At 37.9% G+C, this 25,573-nt stretch overlaps 1 protein-coding gene across 10 annotated transcripts in view; it reads right to left on the reverse strand.

Moving 5' to 3' along the window:
* ABCC9 (ATP binding cassette subfamily C member 9) overlaps positions 1 to 25,573 on the reverse strand; it is a 149,437-nt gene that overhangs the window by 77,089 nt on the left and 46,775 nt on the right. For all 10 annotated transcript variants that reach the window (XM_067695875.1, XM_067695883.1, XM_067695881.1 and 7 more), the window contains 3 exons: positions 23,946 to 24,053; positions 8,953 to 9,025; positions 7,963 to 8,068 (listed from right to left, as the gene is read on the reverse strand). In XM_067695875.1, coding sequence (XP_067551976.1) covers positions 7,963 to 8,068; positions 8,953 to 9,025; positions 23,946 to 24,053 — 287 coding nt within the window. The remainder of the gene's footprint in view (positions 1 to 7,962; positions 8,069 to 8,952; positions 9,026 to 23,945; positions 24,054 to 25,573) is intronic.

The raw sequence follows: 25,573 nt of genomic DNA on the forward strand, positions 1-25,573 counted from the left end.
AAGGTGATATTAGAGCACAGACGAAGGACACCCAATCCACCTTTGGCAAACCAGAGTAAATAGAGGAGTTGATACCAGAGGGATAAAAGTGGGCTAGATGGAGAAAAGGTGAAGAATATTTCAGACCAAACAAAATACATATTGGATGACCTTAAAGTATCCTGGTCATACAAGGAGCTGATATAAATTTACCATTTCTGAAATGTGGGTGTCAATGGTGAGAGAAGAAAAGTATGAATTTTAAAAACAAGTGGTGAACAGCCATAGAGAAGGGGCTCATAAACCGTTTTACAGAGTTTGAACTTTTCCACAGAGCCACAGAAAACACTAAAAGGATTTAAACAAGAAAGAGATAACACGTTCAGTTTAGAAATATCACTCCAGTTGCAGAAAGTAACAAATAAATGGGAGGGAGCAAGATGGGAGGTAATACAGAGAGCCCTGAAGGCTGTCAGATACTGGAGATGAGAACGCAGTGCCCTGACTCTGGGTGATGGTGAATGAATGAAGAGAAGTGGACACGTTCATTCAAAGATATCTAGGATTGTGTGATTGACAAGATGGGAAGGGATGGAAGGGAGGAAGGAGTGACAGACAGGGGACACAGATGAGGAAACGTATATGGTGAGGGAAGATATAAAATTTAGAATCAGACACATTCAGTTTGAGATACCTAAGGGATGTCAGAATGACCATGGCCAGAAAGCAGAATTTGAAGCTCAGGAGAGAGATCTGGTAAACAAATGAAGCCTTTGGGATGATTTTCCCTCATAATATATGCCTTAGATCCCAAGGACTTTGGATTCCTTCCTTTACTAGTGAAAAGCCAATAAATGACTTCAACAATGCTATCACAACGAAGTGAACAAAGAAGCAGGAGCAGATAGAGGAAACTAATATCATGGGAAGCTATGTGATGGCCCAGCAAGTATATATAGAGGCAGAAAAGAAGGGGACAAAGACGGAACCTTGAAAAACATCACTATTTAACAAATGGCCAAGGAAGAGACATCTGCAGAGGGGATTGAGAGGAGCAGGCAAGAGTTCTAAGAGGAAAACTTGACTGTGAGTTTCACTGGAAACTAAGCAAGGAAACCTTTTGAAGAAGAAAGGTATGGGCAACAACGTCAAGTGGACAGGAGGTCAAAGGGGGAAGGGGAGGGTGGGACGAATTGGGAGACTAGGAATGACACACATACACTACCGTGCGTAAAATAGATAGCTAGTGGGAACCTGCTGTATAGCACAGGCAGCTCAGCTTTGGTGCTCTGTGACGACCTAGATGGGTGGGATGGTGGGGATGGGAAGGAGGTCCAAGAGGGAGGGGATATAGGTGTACATATAGCTGATTCACTTTGTTGTACAGCAGAAACTAACACAACATTGTAAAGCAATTATACTCCAATAAAAAATAAATACTTTTTTTTAAAGTGCACAGTGAATTTAATAACTAGGATGGCACTGATGGACTGGATAAGAATAGTTTCAGTGGAGTGGCAGAGGTAGACATGAGACTGCAGTAGACTGAGGCGAGAGGAGAATAAAAGGAACTGGAGGGAAAGAGGAAAGACTTTTATTAATTTATTTAAAATATTTATTTATTTTAGCTGCACCAGGTCTTAGTTGGGGCATGCAGATTCTTAGTTGCTGCATGCGTGCGGGAACTAGTTCCCCAACCAGGGATTGAACCTGGGCCCACTGCATTGGGAGCGTGGAGTCTTACCCACTGGACCACCAGGGAAGTCCCAGGAAAGGCCTTTTTATCTACAAAAAGAAGGTGAGAGAGTGGTAGTTGAAAGGGGCTGTGGGCTGAGATTAGAAAGATAATAGGGATGGAGATGGAAAGAGAGAGAGAAAGAGAGAGAGAGAGACAGAGAGACAGAGAGAGAGACAGAGAGAGAGGAGAAGAGTCCTGTGTGTCTACAAAGAGAAATGGAAAGAGCCCAGGTCTGGGTTAGATATGAAGTAGATGAAAAGCAAAAGACAACATGCTTGGCTTGAGGGTGTCTCAGTCTAGGAAGGAGACCAGCCCACATTATTTATTTGAACAAACTGCAGAGGGACCAGAAGAAAAGGTACATTTCAGTCCACCTGGGAAATTAGAGAAGATTTTGTCAAAGACACATCAGAGTTGACACCAGAAAAAAAGAGTGAGGCCACCAACCTGGGAGAGGGCATTACAGAGGAGGTATGTGTATTTGAAAACTACCTGCAGTCCAGTGTTACTGGAACACAATGGAAAGGGTGGGTGGAATGGCAGGATGAGAATTTAAGAAGTTAGATAGGGACCACATTGGGAAAGGCCCTTTTATGCAAAGGTGTCTAGAATATTTCTTCTACGCTTTGGCCAGTCAAGAAAAGAATTATAAGCAAGAAGAAAGTAATTAGATTTTCATGTCAAAAGGTAAATCTCACAACAGTGTAAAGAAAGGTGAGGGAGTGAGTAGTTCACAGTGAGTAGTTCACAAATGCGATTAAGTACCTGAACCAGGAAAATTAAAATAGATACAAAAATGGAAGAACAGACATAAGAAAAGTGATTGGCTGGATTTTGCAGGCGATAGAGAAAGAAGAATCTAGGTTGAATCCTTGACCCCTGACTTGGGCTCCTACCAACTGATTTCAGGGGGTGAGAACACAACCCTTCCAGGATACAGGCGGAGAAGCAGGTTTTGAAAACATGAGCTCAGTTTGGATGTGTTCAATTTGGAGCTTGTATAAGGCTTTTTGGAGGAGCTATTAGGTTTTCAGAAGAAGCTTCTTGGCCAGAAATGTACACTGGTGTGTCATTAGTACTTAGAGAGAAAACTGAAGTCAAAGATATAAATAAAGGAAGGGGATCCTACAGTAGACTGTATATTCTTCCTCACCTTCCATCCCCACTCGTACTGCAGCTCCTTACGGTTTAACTCATTAATTTTGGCTTATTCTTAAAATGTAAGTTCAAGGATCATTCATGTATGCCTCCCCCCTAAAAAAACCTTGTTGATCCCACAAACTCAACTCAGGTCACCTATGATTTGGTCTTATAAAACCCTGTACTTTTTCTTCCTGATATTTAAAAAATTTAACCAAATAATTTTGAAACTACTTTCTTACTTCCTCATGGCCTTTCCTGCTGAGCACTCCGCTTCATGAGAATAGGGGGCTGGTTTCCCTTGTTCAGTTATCTACCCCCAACAATGAATACAATGATATGCATGTTACAGGTGTCCAATACACATTTTAAACAAATGAATAAGTAAAAGTATCATGGAAACCAAGAAAGGAGTTGGTTTCAGGGAGTCATCCATGGTGAACAGTTTCAAAAGCTATGGAGAAGTTAAGCATGATGGAGAACAAATTATGACAATTGAGCATTTAGGCAGTCATGACGAGAACAAGGAGGTTAAGTGTGGGTAGATTCTTCTTTTAAAAGGAGAAATGCTCCCATTGTTTATGAGATAGGAAAGACCTTTTTTAAAAATGGAGGATCATGGGAATTCCCTGGTGGTCCAGTAGTTAAGACTTCACCTTCCAATGCAGTGGGTGAGGGTTCGATCCCTGGTCGGGGAGCTAAGATCCCACATGCCTTGTGGCCAAAACACCAAAACATAAAACAGAAGCAATACTGTAACAAATTCAATAAAGACTTTAAAAATGGTCCACATCAAAAAAATCTTTAAAAATAAAATAAAATGGAGGATCATGGAATGAGGAGGGCAAGAAATTAAAGACTTCTATCAGAAAGAAGGGTTAATTCATGTAGTAACGTCATGCAAAAGGCAAAACAGCATGTGGAGGATCTTCACTTCTGAAGTCCTCCCCTTGCAGGATTTAGATATATTTTCCTTTAAGAGTAAAAGTTAAATCACATATACTAGTTTCAGAGGAAGAAAGAAAAGGTAGATATAGATCCATTTGTAGGTAGTCATTTCCCACGAACAAATTAAAAAATTATTCTCTTTCATTTTCCATGAGTAATGTAGCCCTTAACTTCTAGAGACCACCTCTCCAAACTTTTCACTTAACGATATGTTTAATCAAATTCAACTGAGGAAGGTTATTTTCTTCTCTTCCTAAATAAATAAATAAATCGAGTTGGCTCCGAATTCCAACATCAGATCTTATCTGATTACATGAAAATCACCGGTTCCATGTCTGTAGACTCATCGTCCACCATTCGATGTGGCAGTGAACAGTGATGAAGGCAAGCGAGAAAGCGAGGAGGTCAAATGGAAAATCCCCTTCTGGACAATGGCATCCAATTTCACTTCCACATGCAGGGTTTTGTGTGTATTTTCCTTCAAGAGTAAAAGTTAAACTTGGTATTCTAGCAACTTCCAAGTTCATGGTTGGTACCTTACGGAATGGGAAAGAGTGACTTTTGCAAGCTTAAATCAGGAACAATATTTGGAAGAAGGGGAGCTAGATGTGGGTGCAAATATGCTATATATCATGTCTGATCCAGGAAAGCTGACTCACGTTATCACCCCTTCATGTCAGGCAACATCACATGAAAAGGAGTAACTCCTCAATTCGCCAGTCCTAGAGTAACTCAGCCACTGTTATAAAGCCAATTAGCAAATTAGCACCAAGACATTAGCAAATAGAACATCATGACAGATGGGGTCTGACAGAATGGCTGATGGCATGGGCAAGGTGGAAGAAAAAGAAAGGGAAACCAAAGATAAATGATGGCTATGTCTCACATGATTACCACAATTATTACACATTCTGGACTCCCTCATTGGAACGGTCCATCAGGTAAAGAGTTTTATTTAGTCCTAGTTCCTAAGATGTCAGTAGGAATTATTATTTATCATGACAATTAGGAAAGGACAACTTCAGTCAGGCAGGACATTTGCTTTTCAACAAATGCAGAGCACACCCAGATGCAGGGGCAAGAACCCTGGCATTCTGACAAGTTTGGAGAATTTTTCAGTCCCTCCCTCATCTCTCTCTCCTTTCTCTTCTGGGGCTACTGCATGTCAGACTAGGTCAAACATAGTAATTGCCAAGGAGGCATCTATGTATAAATGTCTTTGTGTACCAAGTTCTACCCATGTAGGTCTATCCTGGATGAGCAACAGCGCCTTCTCTCCCGCCCAAAGTAAATATTTCTTGCTGCACCAGGACAGAGTACTCTATAGGACTTTGGTCTTGCCATCTATGAGGACACATTTAAAAATAAAATTCATGCAACCAGAGATACGTGCAGTGATGAAAGAATGACAGCAAGGCACTTGGTGCTTTACCGTAACATTTAGTTTATTGCTTTGCTTTATTTTGTTTTGAGCTTTAAAAATTCGGCAAACAATCCAGTCTGCTGCGGTAAAGTACTTCTTTGCATTTACACACCATCAACCTATCAATATTGGTAATTTCTAAATTAGCTTTATTCTAATAACGTTTATATGCCTTTCCTTATTGGACTAGGCACAATTTTTTTTTCCAGGATGAAAATTCATTGCAAATAACTCTTTTAAAAGGGTCAGTATTCTCTGAACATTCCTGATTTGAAAATACGTTTTATCAGATATTAAGGATACCATGGAAAAAAATTAAGTAGTTCTCGTAAATAAAGAAAAATAAAACTTCTGTTAGCTTATCTAATCTCTTAAGGGGTTAGTTTTTAATTTGTGTGTGTGTCAGACAAACCCAAATATTTTTTGAAGAAAATTTCAGTCTTTTCTGCCATGAAGAGATGGGATTATTGTCTATTAAGGCAAGTATTCATAAAGAGATGATTTTTAAATTATAGTGATTCTATAAATACTTAGAATTTTCTTAAATCCTTTCTCACATCTTCATTCTATTGGCTCTGACTTTAAGATATAACCTTTTCTTAGCTTTTTTAAAATTAGGATCCATGGGAGATATTTCTTTCTTATTTCTTTAAAAAAAAACCTTAAACTTTATTAAGTATATGTGTGCTTTTTATCTCGTTTCCCTCTTTGACTAGCTTTCATGAAGCTCAGAGTGGAATTTGGGACCCATGTGTTATAAACATGCAAGACTCCAATGCATGGATTTCTACCTATTAACTGCTCAGATTATTATTTAAACCTTATTTTCCTTCTTGATATCTTTATTTTTCAGGCTTTATTATAGTATGTTATATAAAATAATTCACAACTTTTATGAAATTAGATAGGATATAAATGGTATAAATTTGCTTAAGATATATATATATATATATATATATATATATATATATATACCCATATATATATATCTTGCTTAGAAACTCAATAAATAAGTAGACTGTGTAAAATACTTTCCTAATTCCCATATCATTTATTTATCCACTAACAAAATGATAATGATTATTAGTGATAATATTGGGAGTCAATTTGGCCCAAGTGGAGCTAATCTTAAGTAATACTAGAGAAGACTAGATTTTAAGAACATTCTAGAGATATGAAAATAAAATCTCATGCTTTTTCTGTCACATTCTCTCATTCTTTCTCTCTGTTTTAATGCTAGTGAAACAAGGTAAAAACAAAACCCAAATAACTTCATTATAGCCGTACATGTCATACAATATAAGTTAATCCAGTAAAACCTGCTTCTCAAAGCCTGCATCCATCCAACATGGCAGGTGATGGTGGCAGGGTACACACCACCTAGCATCTGACTTCAGGGAACAACAGGGACCCATCATGAAGCAAACTGCAGGGAACAGCTATTACCGAGCTCTCTACTGGGTAAGCACTAAACAGTTTCATGTCTACCACTCCAACAGGAATAAACTGTACCCTCAACATTTCTCAGCCTCCTTCTTTCACCAAGGATACCAAAAATAGGATTTATAGTTCTGCTGTTTCCAGCTCAAATTTCACATCCAAGCATCTCCATCTCTTAATTGGAGTTTAAAATAGAGTCTATTCTAAAAATGCCTGTAAATAGTTTTTACTCATTCTTAAGAGATGCCTGTGTATGTAAACAGTAGATTAAGCCACAATGGAACTTACAATGATAAGAACTAAATGATATTAAAGGACATGTGTAGGTCTAGGGCAAGGTTTCCTCAGCACAACTGACATGTGGAGCCAGATAATTCTTTGTTGTGGGGAGGCGGTCCTGTGCGTTGTAGGATGTCTAGGAGCATTTCTGGCCTCCACTAACTAGATCGGTAGCAGCCCAATTCCCCTAGAATGACAACCAAAAATGTCTCTAGACATTGCCCAATGTCCACTAGGGACAAAATCACACCTGGTTGGGAACCACTGGTCTATAATCCAATATCTTAGATAAACTGTAAACAATTTCTCCATAAACTGCTAATGGGGGAGGGGGTCTACCAGGTAGATCAAACTAAAGAAATATGATTCATTCTTTATTACACAATTATATAATATTATGGTTCTGAGTCACTTTATTACTACAATGTGCTCTGAAGAACCCCAAACAACCATTCGAATATACAGAAGAAGCACCATGTCTTTGGGGTTGCACAACACACTAGTCTGACCCAGTCATGTCCCTAACTAGACACTTCTAGTGTCTAGTTTTAAGTTGGATGTGAAGAGAAAAGGCTGATTTCTCAGCCCCTTATGAAGAGTTTGGAAAAGATTATTCGATATTTCTTCTCTGAACACTGGACCACTAAAGCTCTGTGTGCACATATGCTTTATAAATAATGCAAGTTTTCCATAACTTCTTTGATTATGGGATGAATTTTTACGTTGTATTTCTTTGAGTGTTACCCATATAACTTTCAAAATCTATCTTTACAATCCCAATCTTACTTAAAAGCAACATACAAGTTTCTCTCTGATAAACCTCTGTAATAAATTGCTTTATAATTTTTAATTTACAACATTTAAAGTTTCCACTAATTTGATCTTTTTTTAAGCTATGCTTATTTCTGAGGGGTCCTCAGAGTCCTAACACGGAAATCTATTGCTCTAATTTCTTCCCTTGAGAGATCATCAGATGTATGACAGAGCAATAGAAACTAATTAAAAATACACATACTTGCTCCAGTGAACTTTTCCCTCCACTGTCTGCATCTCACCGAGGATGGCAAGGAGAAGAGAGGACTTCCCACATCCCACCTGGCCCACAATCATGGTTAACTGACCTACAGAAAAGAAACAAAGGATAATAACAGGATGAGATGGAATTCACTTAGTAAAATAAAATCAAAACACATTTAGAAAAGGTTGATGTTTCACAATCAATGGGCCAGTTTTGGTCTCCAGCAATAAAGTATTCTAAACAGCTCCCTTCCCTGATACTAAGTTTTTTGGAAAATAGAAGAAAAATTAAAATCTATAGGTCTTGATTATTTTTAAAACTCTCAGAATAACTGACACTAGTAAAGAAAGCTGTGAAATACTTGCATAAGTCATCTAGATTATTGTTACCTTTATTATTCAATTCATTCAGGAGAAAAAGGCAATTTTGACTAAAATAGGTAATTGGGCTTAAAATGATTTGGGGGCTGTTCTTAAAATACTTTGATGTGCATGTATAATAGAAAAATCCCAACTACTGACCATGAGGTCAAGTCAAAAACCTAATTCTATTCAATTATCTAGACATTTTAAATAAAAATACTGGGTATTTATGTCTTAAATATCTTGAAAACTTCATCAGGTTTCCTCAGGGATAGAAAACTATTTTCTCATACATCCTTTCTTTAAATTCTTTCTTCAAAAAAATGAGAAATGAACTACTCCATTATTTAAATGCCACAAATCAGCAAATAAACTGAAAGCAATTCATTTGGATGGTAAATAACTTGTCCAAAGGTCCACACTCTGTAGTGTAAGGCAGGCAGGTCTTATAATTCCCAGTCATCCTCACAGTGATACAGGGGTTCATGAGCTTCATGGTGCAAATAAATATTAGTTATGTTTGTCTTGAAAAAGTCTTTCTCTCCTTTTGTTAGGCTCGGTTACGTTGGAAAACCATGGTCATGATAGTTAACAATTACAAACCCGAGTAACAAATGATTCTTACCTGTTGGAATTCGAATATTTATATTAGATAAGGTAGCTAAACCACTGCCCCATGAAAAGTACCCATTTGTGACCTAGAAAATAAGAATACAGAAATTAAGTTATAAAATTATGTAAATATGTGGTGTTAGAGAATTATTCCAATTAAAATAGATTTCTTTATAAAGCACTGTAAGACTTTCAACACAGTAGAACACACAGTGCTGAAATTCTAATTTAGAGTTATAACTGCTTAGAGGTATAAATGAAACACAAAAAGAATGGAAGTGAGAGGAGGGTCTTTAAATTAATGGTATTATGAAGAATGCTAAAAATTCCAACAATTTTCCCTGAAAATTTGGGATCATTTCTATGTGAACATTCTTAAAAATCAATCACCCAAATATTTTCCAGTGTAACTGCTACACTGATGATTTTCACACTGCTGCAATTCCCAGAATCCTGTGATGCAAAGTAAAGAACAGAAATAACTACAAATTATTCCAACAAAATGACTCCACTAGCTAAGAAGGAAGGTTTTGTAATGAATAAGTTTCCTGAACTATGTGGATTTATCACTCTTCATTGATCTTAAAAGAAAAAGTAAAGGGGAGGAAGAAACAGCACAAAAATGAGGCAACATTGCTTGGTGGTATAAACCTCAACAACCAGCAAACAAACAAAAAGACCTTAGAGTCATCCAAAGCAATCTATTGTTTTAATATGTGTCAAGAAAACTTGATAGTTTTAACAGTTACAAAAATGGGAAACGAAAGAGGTATAACAGAACCCAAGGGTTGGAAGGGTGAACAGAGACAGATGAGGGGAGAGAAAGTGCCTGAAAAATTAGAGGAAACTAAAGTAAGGCTGCACTTTGCTCATAAATTAATATTTTCTTTCCAAACCCCAAGTGATGAAATTTCTAAGCTCATTTTTGTTCAGGAATTTTGCAGAATAGATTGGTAATATCTAAATTATAACTAAAAATATCCTTTAAAAGCTCTTAAAATGAACAACTAAAGAGTGCAAAAGTTACCTGAAAAGGCTAGATTATGTTTTTCCATGTAAGTTTTCTCTAGCGTGGAAAATGTATGGCATTTAATAATATCCATCACATAGATATGCATGAAATTAGTCCTGGAAGGAGGGTGGCCCGGAAGGGCTTAGTAACTAATCACTTTACAAATACCTGCTGAGCACCCAGTCAATGTGAAGTCCTGCGTTAGGACTGATGTGGGCTACAAAGAAGGTATAATGCATCCTCCCTGCTTCCCTGCTCAATTGAGCTTACAGTCAATTGAGTGGTAAACCAAGGCAAGAGAGTATGGGCTAAGTAACAAATAGAGGGGCAGACAGACGAAAGTGCAACAGTAGTTCATAAGGAAAATCATTTACATCTGAGATGAGTCAAAAAAAGAAAATATTTTGAAAAAGGAGGGCCTTTGAGCTAGTTTTGGAAAATATGCTGAATTTCAGCAAAGGTATTTCTGAGTAAAGAGTTACAGTGAGAACAGGTTCAGGATCAGAAAACCATGAAGCATGTTATGAGAAATAATGAATAAAGCTGGCTGGGGCAGAGGTTTAAGATACAGTGGCTAAGTGACAAAGGACGCTCAAAGAAAATCTAGTCTTCAAGGCTGAGAATCCCTCTTTCTCAGAGAAAGTGGAGAGCAGGCTAAACGAGGTGCAAATACAGATGGGCTCGGGAGAGGGTCAGCAGGGAACTGAGAGGCCCTCCATAACAACCTTTACGTTTTCAATGAACTGAAAGGGAAGGTTATCTGTAGAAACAGGAGGTGGCCAAAGGAGAGAGAGAACGAGGTGGGAGGAGATTGGTGACAGATGGAGAGCTACTGTAGGTGATGGAGAATCATGCTGAAGGGAGGCATGGGAAAGGACTGCCAAGAACCATAGAGAGTCAGCCGAGGGTGGAGGTAATGAAGCTCTGGCCATGCCAACTTGTACCATTAAGTCGTTTTCTCCACAGAACTTAGCACCCTGGGTACAGGAGCGCAGAAGGCATGGGGTTGAATGGCTACAGAAGGATGTGAAAGGGCTGGGAGAAAGAAGGGGCTCAAGTTACCGCAGGTTGCAATGAGGTTAAAAGCCAATGGTGGTGTAATGAACTGGGAGATTGGGATTGACATATATACACTAATATGTATAAAATGGATAACTAATAAGAACCTGCTGTATAAAAAAATAAATAAAATAAAAAATAATGTGGGGGAAAAAAAAGCCAATGCCAGTGAAGGTGAAGCCCTGAGGGAGCTGGAGGGTAGGGCTGTGATGTCGGTGACTGGCTGGTATAACAGAGGCTAAGATCTCAGAGGGGCTGTGTGTCTGAGAGGCGGCCAAGTGTGAGTGCAGGTGAGTTTGTGGAAATGGACGGGTGGTCGATTAAGGGGCTTGGGGGCTGGGGTACTAGATGGGCTGTGAACCTGGAAGTTTAAATCACATCCAGGTGTGGCACTTACTAAGGTAGAAAGCTGGACTCGGAAACAGGCACCTAAATCTTCAGTGAAGGTGGGTGAGTGATTATGAGGTCCTCTGATCACAGACGTGAGAAAGGTACAACATGCTACAGCTTCACAAGAGTGTGAGAGAGGAAAGATGTGGTTGGAAACCAGCAGGGAAGAACCAGAAGAATACAGTGTCACCTCCTGATTTGGTCCTACACAAAAGTATAAGAGTGAACAGAGCTCACTTGAGAGGGATGGAGGAGAGTCAAAGTGAATTCCTCCCGCTGTGATTTGCCCTTCCATTCCCTCCTCCCTTTTACAAAATCGTCTCACTTCTCCACCATAAGGGTTAAAATCCTGGCTTCCCAAACTAGCTGTTTGACCTTGGAAAATCAGCTAATATATAAATCTCCGCAAAGGTACATAAAAGGATAGGTACAAAGATGGTTATCACAGCATGGTTTGTGATGGAGGAAGGATGGAGGCCAACCCAGCAGCCATCACTAGGGGACAAGTAAAAGGCAGGGGTGCATACTATAGAATGCAGTGGTGCAGCTAGAAGGAGCAAACAATTTCAGGAAATTGAAAATATAAATGTTCATGACAATACTACATATTTCACAGGGATATGAGTGTATTTAAGTGCATATATTGAGCATATTATTGCTGGCACTGTAATGTTGGGAGGATGAGGGGATATAGATATAAGGATCAGGGATAAAGGGAAAGGATGAATTAAAATGTAAAGGCAGGAAAGAGACAATGCAAAAAGCCACCTACTGCACGATTCCATTCATATGAAATATCCAGCATAGGTTAATCCATAGAGACAGAAATCAGATTGGTGTTGGCAGGGGTAAGAGAAAGGGGGAAATGAGGAGTGACAGCTTAATGGGTACGGGGTTTCCTTTTGGGGTGATAAAAATATTTTGCGACTAGTAGATGGGATGGTTGTAAAACTTTGGGAATCTAAAGGCCACTGAATTGTTGACTTGAAAATGGTTAATTTTATGCTGTGTGAATTTCACCTCAATTGAAATAGTTTTTTGAAAATCTAAAGGCAGGACCTTCCACACACCATTGTCCATTCTCTCCTGCCAAAAATAAATAAAAATGCTGATTAAAATATAGTTTGTAAAAAACCTCATTAAGGCAAGGAGTAAGGAAATGTCTAGTGAAAGTATAAGGAAAAGTACAAAAAGATATATACACTCCGGAGCACCTAAGCTTCTTTCCTTCCAAAAGGGCCAAGAATAGCTAAGATATTTTAGAAGAAAAAAAATAAGGTGTTAAGAACTTGTCCTAAAAAATGTCAGTGTTTATTAGAAAGCTATAATAATCACAACAGTGGAATACTGGACAGACAAATCAGAGAAAAATAAAGAAAGAAATCTATGTGACAAGACGGCACTAAAAGTCAGTGGGTACGGTGACTGATACACAGTGCCTGGACAACCCGACATCGTATAAAAAATTAAATCCGACCTTACCGACTTACTACTAAATGCAGTAAAATGACTATCACTAAATTCACTACTGCTAAACTTACAGCTAAAATTATTTATTAGTGATTTCCCTACTAAATCACAACCTTACTTCATACCAACCACAAAAATAGATTTTAGGTCAATTAAAGTACTAAAAGCAAAAGGTGTTGCTCCAGGGATTTTAAGAACTAATATTATCTTTATACCTTTTGGTAGAAGATTTCTTTCTTTTTTTTTTTTTTTAAATTTTTGGCCATGCCACGTGGCAAGTGGGATCTTAGCTCCCCAACCAGGGATCAAACACATGCTCCCGACATTGGAAGTGAGGTCTTAACCAATGGATCACCAGGAAAGTCCCCAAAAACGTTTTCATAAAGGAGGCAAAAAGCAAAGCATTAGCCATGAAGGAAAAGTTCCATGCTAGATTACATTAAAATTAAGAATTTCTGATACCATAAAGAGAGTGAAAAGCCAAGCTATGGAGTGGGAAAAGAATTCCGTAACATATATAACTGCCAAAGTAGTACCCAGAATTTTTTTTAAACACGGGGAACAAATAACCTGGCAATTCACAAGAGGAGCTCCAAACCCAAATGGTCAATATATATAGGAAAAGGTGCTCAACCTCATTAGAAATCAGAAAATTACAAATAAAAACCACAGCAAGATACAACTGCACCTCCTCCCAACACACAACACACATTTTGGCAAAATATTGGCAGCCCTGGTGAAGAGGGAGACCAACTGGAATTCTCGATCACTATTTTTCTTTTTTATAAATTTATGTATTTTCTTTATTTTAAATTTTTGGCTGCATTGGATCGTCGTTGCTGCACGCAGGCTTTCTCTAGTTGTGGCAGGCGGGGGCTACTCTTCATTGCGGTGCATGGGCTTCTCATTGCGGTGGCTTCTCTTGTTGCGGAGCACAGGTTCTAGGCGAGCGGGCTTCAGTAGTTGTGGCACGCGGGCTCAGTAGTTGTGGCTTGCAGGCTTAGCTGCTCCATGGCATGTGGGATCTTCCGGGACCAGGGATCGAACCCCGTGTCCCCTGCACTGGCAGGCGGATTCTCAACCACTGTGCCACTAGGGAAGTCCCTCAATCACTGTTAATGGAAGTGTAAAATGGCACAACCGCTTTAGAGAAAAGTTGGCCATTGTGAAGAAAAGTTGAGGATGTACAGCCCTATGACTCAGCAATTGTTCACAACAGCCTCAAAAAAAATAACCAAAAGTCCATCAAAAGTAAAACACATCAATAAATTCTGGTATATTCATACAATGAAATGATACACAGTGATGAGAATGAATGAATTACAGCTTCACATAGCAACATGGATGAATTATATCCACATAATGTTGAGCAGAAGCAACACACATACACGTACACGCACATATTCAAAACTTAAAAAAAAAAAGCAGATTTTTAGGGAGGCATACATAGAAGGATGATCAAGGAAGTGATAACCACAAAAGTCAGGGTGGCGATTATATCTCGGGGGAGAGAGAGAGAGAGTGCAGCTAAAGTGTGTGCTGGGGGGACCTTCAGAGGAAGCTGATGATGTTCTTCACTTGGTAGTGGTTGCACAGGTATTTACTTTTTCATTTAACAGTGCATACATGTTGTATGTACTTTTCTGTAGATATGTTGTATTTCACAATAAAAAAGATTTCAAAAATACAAATGAGTAATAACCAATTTGGGAATTTCCACTATGAATAAACGGTGAATTCGAGCTTGAAGGGGTACTTGAAACTGCAGTGGCCATTCAGTGGAACAGCACACTCCAGGCCATTGATGAGCAGGGGTTTGTTGTTTTTTTGTGGGGTTTTTGGTGCATGAAGGGTCAATTCTGGGAAAAAATCATGATAACCTCCCTTTTTTCCATGAAAAATGAAAATAAATTGAATACGGCACACGGAAAAGATGTATTTTTAGGTTCCCACTACACTGAATAGAAAATGTCAATTAAAAAACACTATTTTTTTAGTCACTAATATATTGTTATTTTCTGGGCATATTTGAGAACTGGCAGCATAGAGGACCCTTTCTAGTCTCTCATTACTTACTTTTTCACAGCTTAGTTCACACCCTACTTGTACATTATAATTGTCTAGAGAACTACTAGAGATGTTTTCAAAAATGATGCCCAGGTTTATATATATATATATATTTATATATATATATATGTACACATACACACACATACATACACATATACATATATATATATATATGTGATTCTAATGTACAGCCAAGATTAAGAATCACTACAGGACTTGCCTGGAGGCACAGTGGTTAAGAATCCACCTGCCAATGCAGGGGGCATGGGTTCGATCTCTGGTCCGGGAAGATCCCACATTCCGCGGAACAACTAAGAAGCACACGAGCCACAACTACTGAGCCTGGGCTCTAGAACCCGAGAGCCACAATTACTGAACCCACATGCTGCAACTACTGAAGGCCGCGTGCCTACAGCCTGTGCTCCGCCACAAGAAAAGCCACCGTAATGAGAAGCCCGTGCACCGCAACAGAGAGTAGTCCCCGCTCACCGCAACTAGAGAAAGCCCGTGCGCAGCAACGAAGACCCAACGCAGCCAAAAATAACTAACTAAATAAATATTTAAAAATGAGTCACTACAGCTCTTTAAAATTCACAAGTGTTATACCTTATCCTCAAAACAACCATACTAAAATGGCATCCCCACCTCAAGAGGAGCAGACCATGGCTCAGAGAAGAAATTTGCCCAAATCACACATCAAATTAATGGCAAAGGGAAGGCTAGCATTAGCTTATTCCATCCAGTAACGCATTTGCTCCAGTTGCTAAAAGTTTATTGTGGGACAGGTATGGTGTCAGGCAATAAGGAGAGAGAGAGGAGGATTAAATGTGGTTCTTGGCTTTACTGTACCACTCACTGAGCATCCCTCACTCTGACTGGACAGGGCAGGGAGTGGGACAGCCCCAGCAGCCAATGCGGCTAGTCTTCTAAACAGCTAATTTCCAGGACTCTGTTGGCTATGATGTCCAGAGGCCCTTGACTGCTGTAGGCATCTGTTCTGGTTCCTGCATAACCCTGATGCCTTCCTGGGGCTGATCCCAACTCTCAGTCCTCAGCCTGTGTTCCTGTGGTGGCCTGTTCTATGAAGCACTCATGCTTGGGAACAGTACAAACGGCTGAGTTTCAATAAAAAAAACAAACAACCCTTTTGCATGTAGCTGTCCAGTTTTCCCAGCACCACTTATTGAAGAGGCTATGTTTTCTCCATCGTATTCTCTTGCTTCCTCTGTCAAAGATAAGGTGATCAAGTGTGCGTGGGTTTATCTCTGGGCTTTCTATCCTGTTCCATTGATCTATTATTTCTGTTTTTGTGCCAGTACCATACTGTCTTGATTACTGTTGCTTTGTAGTATAGTCTGAAGTCAGGGAGTCTGATTCCTCCAGCTTTGTTTTTCTTTCTTAAGATTGCTTGGACTATTCGGGGTCTTTTGTGTTTCCATACAAATTGTGAAAAATTTTGTTCTGGTTCTGTGAAAAATGCCATTGGTAGTTTGATAGGGATTGCATTGAATCTGTAGATTGCTTTGGGTAGTATAGTTATTTTCACAATGTTGATTCTTCCAATCCAAGAACATAGTATATCTCTCCATCTGTTTATATGATCTTTAATTTCTTTCATCAGTGTCGTATAGTTTTCTGCATACACGTCTTTTGTCTCCTTAGGTAGGTTTATTCCTAGTATTTAATTCTTTTTGTTGCAATGGTAAATGGGAGTGTTTCCTTAATTTCTCTTTCAGATTGTTCATCATTAGTGTATAGGAATGCAAGAGATTTCTGTGCATTTATTTTGCATCCTGCTACTCTACCAAATTCGTTGATTAGCTCTAGTAGTTTTCTGGTAGCATCTTTAGGATTCTCTATGCACAGTATCATGTCAGCTGCAAACAGTGACAGCTGTTTGTAGATTTTTTGATGATGGCCATTCTGGCTGGTGTGAGGTGATACCTCATTGCAGTTTTGATTTGCATTTCTCTAATGATTAGTGATGTTGAGCACCCTTTCATGTGTCTGTTGGCATTCTGTATATCTTCTTTGGAGAAATTTCTATTTAGGTCTTCTGCCCATTTTTGGCTTGCATTGTCAAATAGCTATTTTTTAAAAAAAAAGTTATATTATTGAAGTATAGTTGATTTAAAATGCTGTGTTAATTTCTGCTGTATAGCAAAGTGACTCAGTTATATATATATATATATATATATATATAAAAATTCTTTTCCATATTCTTTTCCATTATGGTTTATCAGCAGATGTTGAATATAGTTCCCTGTTCTATACAGTAGGACCTTGTTTATCCATTCTATATATAATAGCTTTATTGGCATACAGTTGCTTGTAGTAATCTTTCATGATCGTTGGTATTTCTGCAGTGTCAGTTGTTACTACTCCTTTTTCATTTCTAATTCTATTGATTTGAGTCTTCTCCCTTTTTTTCTTGATGAGTCTGGCTAACGGTTTATCAATTTTGTTTATCTTCTCAAAGAACAAGCTTTTAGTTTTATTGACCTTTGCTATTGTTTCTTCCATTTCTTTTTCATTTATTTCTGCTCTGATCTTTATGATTTCTTTCCTTCTGCTAACTTTGGAATCTTTTTGTTCTCCTTTCCCTAATTGCTTTAGGTGTAAGGTTAGGTTGTTTACTTGAGTTTTTCTTGTTTCTTGAGCTAGGATTGTATTGCTATAAACTTCCCTCTTAGAACTGCTTTTCTGCATCCCATAGGTTTGGTGTCATCATGTTTTCATTGTCATTTGTTTCTAGGTATTTTTTGTTGATTTCCTCAGGAATACCTAAATAGACATTTCTCCAAAGACATACAAAGCCAACAGGCACATGAAACAATGCCCAACATCACTAATTATTAGAGAAATACAAATCAAAGCTATGAGGTATCACCTCATAGGTATCACCACACACCAGTCAGAAGAGCCATCATTAAAAAGTCTACAAATAACAAATGTTGGAGAGGGTGTGGAGAAAAGTGAACCTTCCTACAGTATTGGTGGGAATGTTAATTGGTGCAGTCACTGTGGAAAACAGTAGGGAGGTTCCTCTAAAAACTAAAACTAGAGTTGCCATATGATCCTGCAATCCCATTCCTCAGCATATATCCAGACAGAACTATAATTCGAAAAGATACCTTCACTCACTGTTCACTGTGGCACGATTCACAATAGCTAAGACATGGAAACAACCTAAATGTCCATCGACAGATGAATGGATAAAGAAGATATGGCACATATATACAATGAAATACTACTCAGTCATAAAAAGAAGAATGAAATAATACCATTTGCAGGAACATGGATGGACCTAGAGATTATCATACTAAGTAAAGTAAGTCAGAAAGAGAAAGACAAATACCATATGATATCACTCATATGTGGAATCTAAAATATAACACAAATGAAGTTATCTATGAGACAGAAACAGATTCACACACATAGAGAACAGACTTGTAATTGCCAAGGGGGAGAGGGGTGGGGGAGGGATCGATTGGGAGTTTCAGATTAGCAGATGCAAGCTATTATATATAGAATGGATAAACAAGGTCCTACTGTATAGAACAGGGAACTATATTCAACATCTGCTGATAAACCATAATGGAAAAGAATATGGAAAAGAATGTATATATATATACATATATATATATGTATGTATAACTGAGTCACTTTGCTATACAGCAGAAATTAACACAGCATTTTAAATCAACTATACTTCAATAATATAACGTTTTTTAAAACATAGGCTATTTGACAATGCAAGCCAAAAATGGGCAGAAGACCTAAATAGAAGTTTCTCCAAAGAAGATATACAGAATGCCAACAGACACATGAAAGGATGCTCAACATCACTAATCATTAGAGAAGTGCAAATCAAAACTACAATGAGGTATCACCTCATACCAGTCAGAATGGCCATCATCAAAAAATCTACAAACAATAAATGCTGGAGAGGGTGTGGAGAAAAGGGAACCCTCTTGCACTGTTGGTGGGAGTGTAAATTGATACAGCCACTATGGAGAACAGTATGGAGGTTCCTTAAAAAACTACAACTAGAACTACCATATGACCCAGCAATCCCACTACTGGGCATATACCCTGAGAAAACCATAATTCAAAAAGAGTCATGTACCACAATGTTCATTGCAGCTCTATTTACAATAGCCCAGAGATGGAAACAACCTAAGTGCCCATCATCCGATGAATGGATAAAGAAGATGTGGCACAAATATACAATGGAATATTACTCAGCCATAAAAAGAAACGAAATTGAGCTATTTGTAATGAGGTGGATAGACCTAGAGTCTGTCATACAGAGTGAAGTAAGTCAGAAAGAGAAAGACAAATACCGTATGCTAACACATATATATGGATTTAAGAAAAAAAAATGTCATGAAGAACCTAGGGGTAAGACAGGAATAAAGACACAGACCTACTGGAGAACGGACTTGAGGATATGGGGAGGGGGAAGGGTGAGCTGTGACAAAGCGAGAGAGAGGCATGGACATATATACACTACCAAACGTAAGGTAGATAGCTAGTGGGAAGCAGCCGCATAGCACAGGGATATCAGCTCAGTGCTTTGTGACTACCTGGAGGGGTGGGATAGGGAGGGTGGGAGGGAGGGAGATGCAAGAAGGAAGAGACATGGGAACATACGTATATGTATAACTGATTCACTTTGTTATAAAGCAGAAACTAACACACCATTGTAAAGCAATTATACCCCAATAAAGATATTAAAAAAAAATAAAAAATAAAATAAAATTTATATTTCCCTGATTAAAAAAAATTTTTTAAAAAGAAAGAAAAGAAAATTGAAATCATATCAAGCATCTTTTCTGACCACAACCCTACGAGATTAGAAATCAGTTACAGGTAAAAAAACGTAAGAAACACAAACACGTGGAGGCTAAACAATACGTTTTTAAATAACCAAGAGATCATTGAAGAAATCAAAGAGGAAATCAAAAAATACCTAGAGACAAATGACAATGAAAACACAACCATCCAAAACCTATGGGATGCAGCAAAAGCAGTTCTATGAGGGAAGTTTATAGCAATACAAGCCTACCTCAAGAAACAAGAAAAATCTCAAATAAACAGTCTAACCTTACACCTTAAGGAACTAGAGAAAGAAGAACAAACAAAACCCAAAGTTAGTAGAAGTAAAGAAATGATAAAGATCAGAGCAGAAATAAATGAAATAGAAACAAAGAAAACAATAGCAATTATCAATAAAACAAAAAGGTGGTTCTTTGAGAAGATAAACAGAATTGAAAAACAATTAGCCACACTCATCAAGAAAAAGAGGAAGAGAACTCAAATCAATAAAATTAGAAATAAAAAAGGAAAAGTTACAACAGATACCACAGAAATACAAAGCATCCTAAGAGACTACTACAAGCCAATACTCCTATGCCAATAAAATGGACAACCTGGAAGAAATGGACAAATTCTTAGAACGGTATAACCTTCAAAGACTGAACCAGGAAGAAACAGAAAATATGAACAGACCAATCACAAGTAATGAGATTGAATCTGATTAAAAATCTTCCAACAAACAAAAGCCCAGGAGAAGATGGCTTCACAGGTGAATTCCATCAAACATTTAGAGAAGAGCTAATACCCATCCTTCTCAAACTCTTCCAAAAATTGAGGAAGGGGGAACACTCCCAAACTCATTCTATGAGGCCACCAACACCCTGACACCAAAAGCAGACAAAGGTACTACAAAAAAAGAAAATTACAGACCAATATCACTGATTAATATAGATGTAAATACCCTCAACAAAATACTAACAAACAGAATCCAAAAACACATTAAAAGGATCATACACCATGATCAAGTGGGATTTATCCCAGGGATGCAAGGATTCTTCAATATACGCAAATCAATCAATGTGATACACCATATTAACAAATTGAAGAAGAAAAACCATATGAGCATCTCAATAGATGCAGAAAAAGCTTTTGACAAAATTCAACACCCATTTATGATAAAAACACTCCAGAAAGTGTGCATAGAGGGAACCTACCTCAACATAATAAAGGCCATATATGACAAACCCACAGCAAACATCATTTTCAATGGTGAAAAACTGAAAGCATTTCCTCTACGATCAGGAACAAGACAAAGATGTCCACTCTCGCCACTTTTATTCAACATAGTTTTGGAAGTCCTAGCCACGGCAATCAGAGAAGAAAAAGAAATAAAAGGAATACAAATTGGAAAAGAAGAAATAAAACTGTCACTGTTTGCAGATGACATGATATTATACATAGAGAATCCTGAAGATGCCACCAGAAAACTACTAGGGCTAATCAATGAATCTGTTATAGTTGCAGGATACAAAATTAATGCACAGAAATCTCTTGCACTCCTATACACTAATGATGAAAAATCTGAAAGAGAAATTAGGGAAACACTCCCATTTACCATTGCAACAAAAAGAATAAAATACCTAGGAATAAACCTACCTAGAGAGACAAAAGACCTGTATGCAGAAAACTATAAGATACTGATGAAAGAAATTAAAGATGATACCAACAGATGGAGAGATATACCATGTTCTTGGATTGGAAGAATCAATATTGTGAAAATGACTATACTACCTAAAGTAATCTACAAATTCAATGCAATCCCTATCAAACTACCAATGGCATTTTTTACTGAACTAGAACAAAATATCTTAAAATTTGTATGGAGATACCAAAGACCCTGAATATCCAAAGCAGTCTTGAGGGAAAAAATCGGAGCTGGAGGAATCAGACTCCCTGACTTCAGACTATACTACAAAGCTACAGTAATCAAGACAATATGGTGCTGGCACAAAAACAGAAATATGGATCAATGGAACAGGATAGAAAGCTCAGAGATAAACCCACACACCTATGGTCAACTAATCTATGAGAAAGGAGGCAAGGATATACAATGGAGAAAAGACAGCCTCTTCAATAAGTGGTGCTGGAAAACTGGACAGCTACATGTAAAAGAATGAAATTAGAACACTCCCTAACACCATACACAAAAATAAACTCAAAATGGGTTAGAGACCTAAATGTAAGACCGCACACTATAAAACTCTTAGAGGAAAACATAGGAAGAACACTCTTTGCTATAAATCACAGCAAGATGCACCGCCTAGAGTAATGGAAATAAAAACAAAAATAAACAAATGGGACCTAACGAAACTTCAAAGCTTTTGCAAAGCAAAGGAGACTAAAAACAAGACGAAAAGACAACCCTCAGAATGGGAGAAAACATTTGCAAACGAATCAACAGACAAAGGATTAATCTCCAAAATATATAAACATCTCATGCAGCTCAATATTAAAAAAACAAACAACCCAATCAAAAAGTGGGCAGAAGACCTAAATAGACGTTTCTTCAAAGAAGACATACAAAGGGCCAAGAAGCACATGAAAAGCTGCTCAACATCACTAATTATTAGAGAAATGCAAATCAAAACTACAATGAGGTATCACCTCGTACCAGTTAGAATGGGCATCATCAGAAAATCTACAAACAACAAATGATGGAGAGGGTGTGGAGATAACGGAACCCTCCTGCACTGTTGGTGGGAATGTAAATTGATACAGCCACTATGGAGAACAGTATGGAGGTTCCTTAAAAACCTCAAATACAATTACCATATGACCCAGCCATCCCAATACTGGGCGTATACCCAGAGAAAACCATAATTCAAAAAGACACATGCACCCCAATGTTCATTGCAGCACTATTTACAATAGCCAGGTCATGGAAGCAATCTAAATGCCCATCGACAGACAAATGGATAAAGAAGATGTGGTACATATATACAATGGAATACTACTCAGCCATAAAAAGGAATGAAACTGGGTCATTTGTAGAGACATGGATGGATCTAGAGACTGTCATATGGAGTGAAGTAAGTCAAAAAAACAAATATCATATATTAACGCATATATGTGGAACCTAGAAACATGGTACAGATGAACCGGTTTGCAGGGCAGAAATAGAGACACAGATGTAGAGAACAAAAGTATGGAAACCAAGGGGGGAAAATGGCGGGGGGTGGTGGTGTGATAAATGGGGAGATTGGGATTGACATATGTTCACTAATATGTATAAAATGTATAAGTAATAAGAACCTGCTGTATAAAATTTTAAAAAACGTATGCTAACACATATATATGGAATCTAAAAAAAAAAATGGTTCTGATGAACCTATGGGCAGGACAGGAATAAAGACACAGATGTAAAGAATGGACTTCAAGACACGGGCAGGGTGAAGGGTAAACTGGGACGAAGTGAGAAAGTAACATTGACATATATACACTATCAAATGATATAAAATAGATAGCCAGTGGGAAGCAGCTGCATGACACAGGAAGATCAGCTCAGTGCTTTCTGACCACCTAGAGGTGTGGGATAGGGAGCAGGGGAGGGAGATGCAAAAGGGAGGGGATATGGCTATATATGTATATATATAGCTGATTGTTTTACAGCAGAAACTAACACAGCATTGTAAAGCAATTATACTCCAATAAAAATGTTTAAAAAAAAAAAAGGCTGTTTGAGATGAGTCAAAGGCAGTATCGGGAAGCTGGGTGGAAGCACACAACCCAGGTCTAAGCCTTTCCTGGTTGTAGATAATTGCAATCTAATCTACTTCCTTAAAAATTGGACCTGTAATATGGGCGTTCTCTAGAAATTAATCTACTTGGTAGATAAACATAAGAGTACGAGTGGGAATACGTTGGACACTAGCTTCTAACGCAGATTCAGAAGAAAGATTCATCCTCCAGTTATTTAAACAACTGCTGGAGCAAAGCTGTGGCTGGGAGGCAAGGCAGCACTGAGAATTATAAACTTATCAGAATATGTTTGAAAATGTTATGAGAATCAGTGACCATGCTAAAGAGACTTTAAAGACACAATGTAGGACACTTTTGCAGAACTTCATCATAAAATAGTAACATCAATGTTTCTATTCATGTAAGAATTCAGGAAATAAAATAACCTTTATTGCAATATCCTCGGTCTCCACGGGACGCAGACGTCGTGTTGACTGCTCGTAGCTGTCCAGGTGATACCTTCCAGGCTGCTTCCTGTTTATAGTTTTTGGCTGCTGCATTCCACATGGAAAAGAACACAAGTTGAAGGTCTATGGAGAAAACTGAGTTTTTACTGAACATTAACTCTCATTGCTAATTCTCCACTTAAGTTCTAAGAAAAAGAAATGAGTAAAGTGAATGTCATATTTTAGTTATTTCTATGGTGTCCCGCTGCCGCCAAAAAAAGCAAATGATGATGAAAAAGTGTTACACAATAATTTTAAACCTAATTCACAAACTTTTTAAAAAGATAAAAATATGAAGATGTGATACTTGCAAACGATAGAAGTTAAAGTGCTGAGCACCAAACTAGGCTTTGGATATTCTTTCTCCAGCTTTCTGGATGAACAGGCCCAGGCGGTAAAAAGCTGTGTGTCATGGCCGAAGGCAAGCAGGCTAACTCAGGGTAAACTGGAATCTAATTCTTAGGCCGTCGGGCTTGTAAACGTTCCAACAGTGCATTTTTGGTCACCCTCTGAATCATGAGGATTTTGAATCCGATACACTCACATAAATCAGACTGGGCTATATGTCACCCGAAGATCCATGGTGGAATGAGAAAAAGCATAAAGATCTAGGACTTTTTTGCCTATAATATGAATATTATTTCATAAGGAGATCCATAAGCACTGTAGAATGATCTAGTTTTTCTCAAATGTTATAGCATTGCTCTGAGCCAAAGGACTAAAGAAAGTCTCCATAAAACGGAGGATGCCGGCTAAAGCTAGGCAATCTTCACATACTTAAAATGAGCTCCAATTAGGTCATAACTAGACACTTGTCATTCTCTAATTTTGAGTTTAATTTCACATAGAGACAAATGACTGAAGAGAAGGTAGAAAATTCAGTTCTGTAAACCTCTAATTTAGAAAAATATATAAGCTCAAAATTTGTCCCAGAGATCTAGTAAGCAAGTATTTCGACATAAATGATTATCTGTCTTACTTAAATACCTTATAGAGATTATGAAAGCTAAATAGTAAAACACTTTAAAACTGTTCAATTACCTATAAAAAGCAAAGGATTCTAGAATTGTGAAACTTTTTTTTTTTTCCTTTGGCTTGAAACGGCAGGTTTAGCTTTTTGATAAATCTGTTGAGTTCTATTATGGGAATCAGGAATGTCCTCGAATAATCAGTAATTTAATCTGAATGAGATATCGTCCTCCAATTTATATCCATCAGCGTATCAACAGAATATCAAACTACCAAATAGCGCATCGCTAAGCTACACGCCATTCAATACTGAGATTAAAAAGTCACTGAGAAGGACTATCAGTGTTCTGTTGCACAGAAACTACTGAATGCATTTTAAATTTTAAAAAGAGAGAGAGAAAGAGTGCTCGTGACATTTTTAGTTTTGTTTTTCTTCCCACAGTCCTCACAGATAACCTTATATGAGAGATGTAGAAAGTCACTATCCTTTAAGCTGAGTATATTTCCCACACAAGACAGGTCTATATCTGTACCTATATTCTCTGTCTTCTAGAGTCATAACTTCTATAGTAGTATCACCCCCAGAGTTCCAAAAGGAA

This window comes from Pseudorca crassidens, chromosome 11, assembly GCF_039906515.1.
Source record: "Pseudorca crassidens isolate mPseCra1 chromosome 11, mPseCra1.hap1, whole genome shotgun sequence".
In the NCBI taxonomy this organism is placed as follows: Eukaryota; Metazoa; Chordata; class Mammalia; order Artiodactyla; family Delphinidae; genus Pseudorca; species Pseudorca crassidens.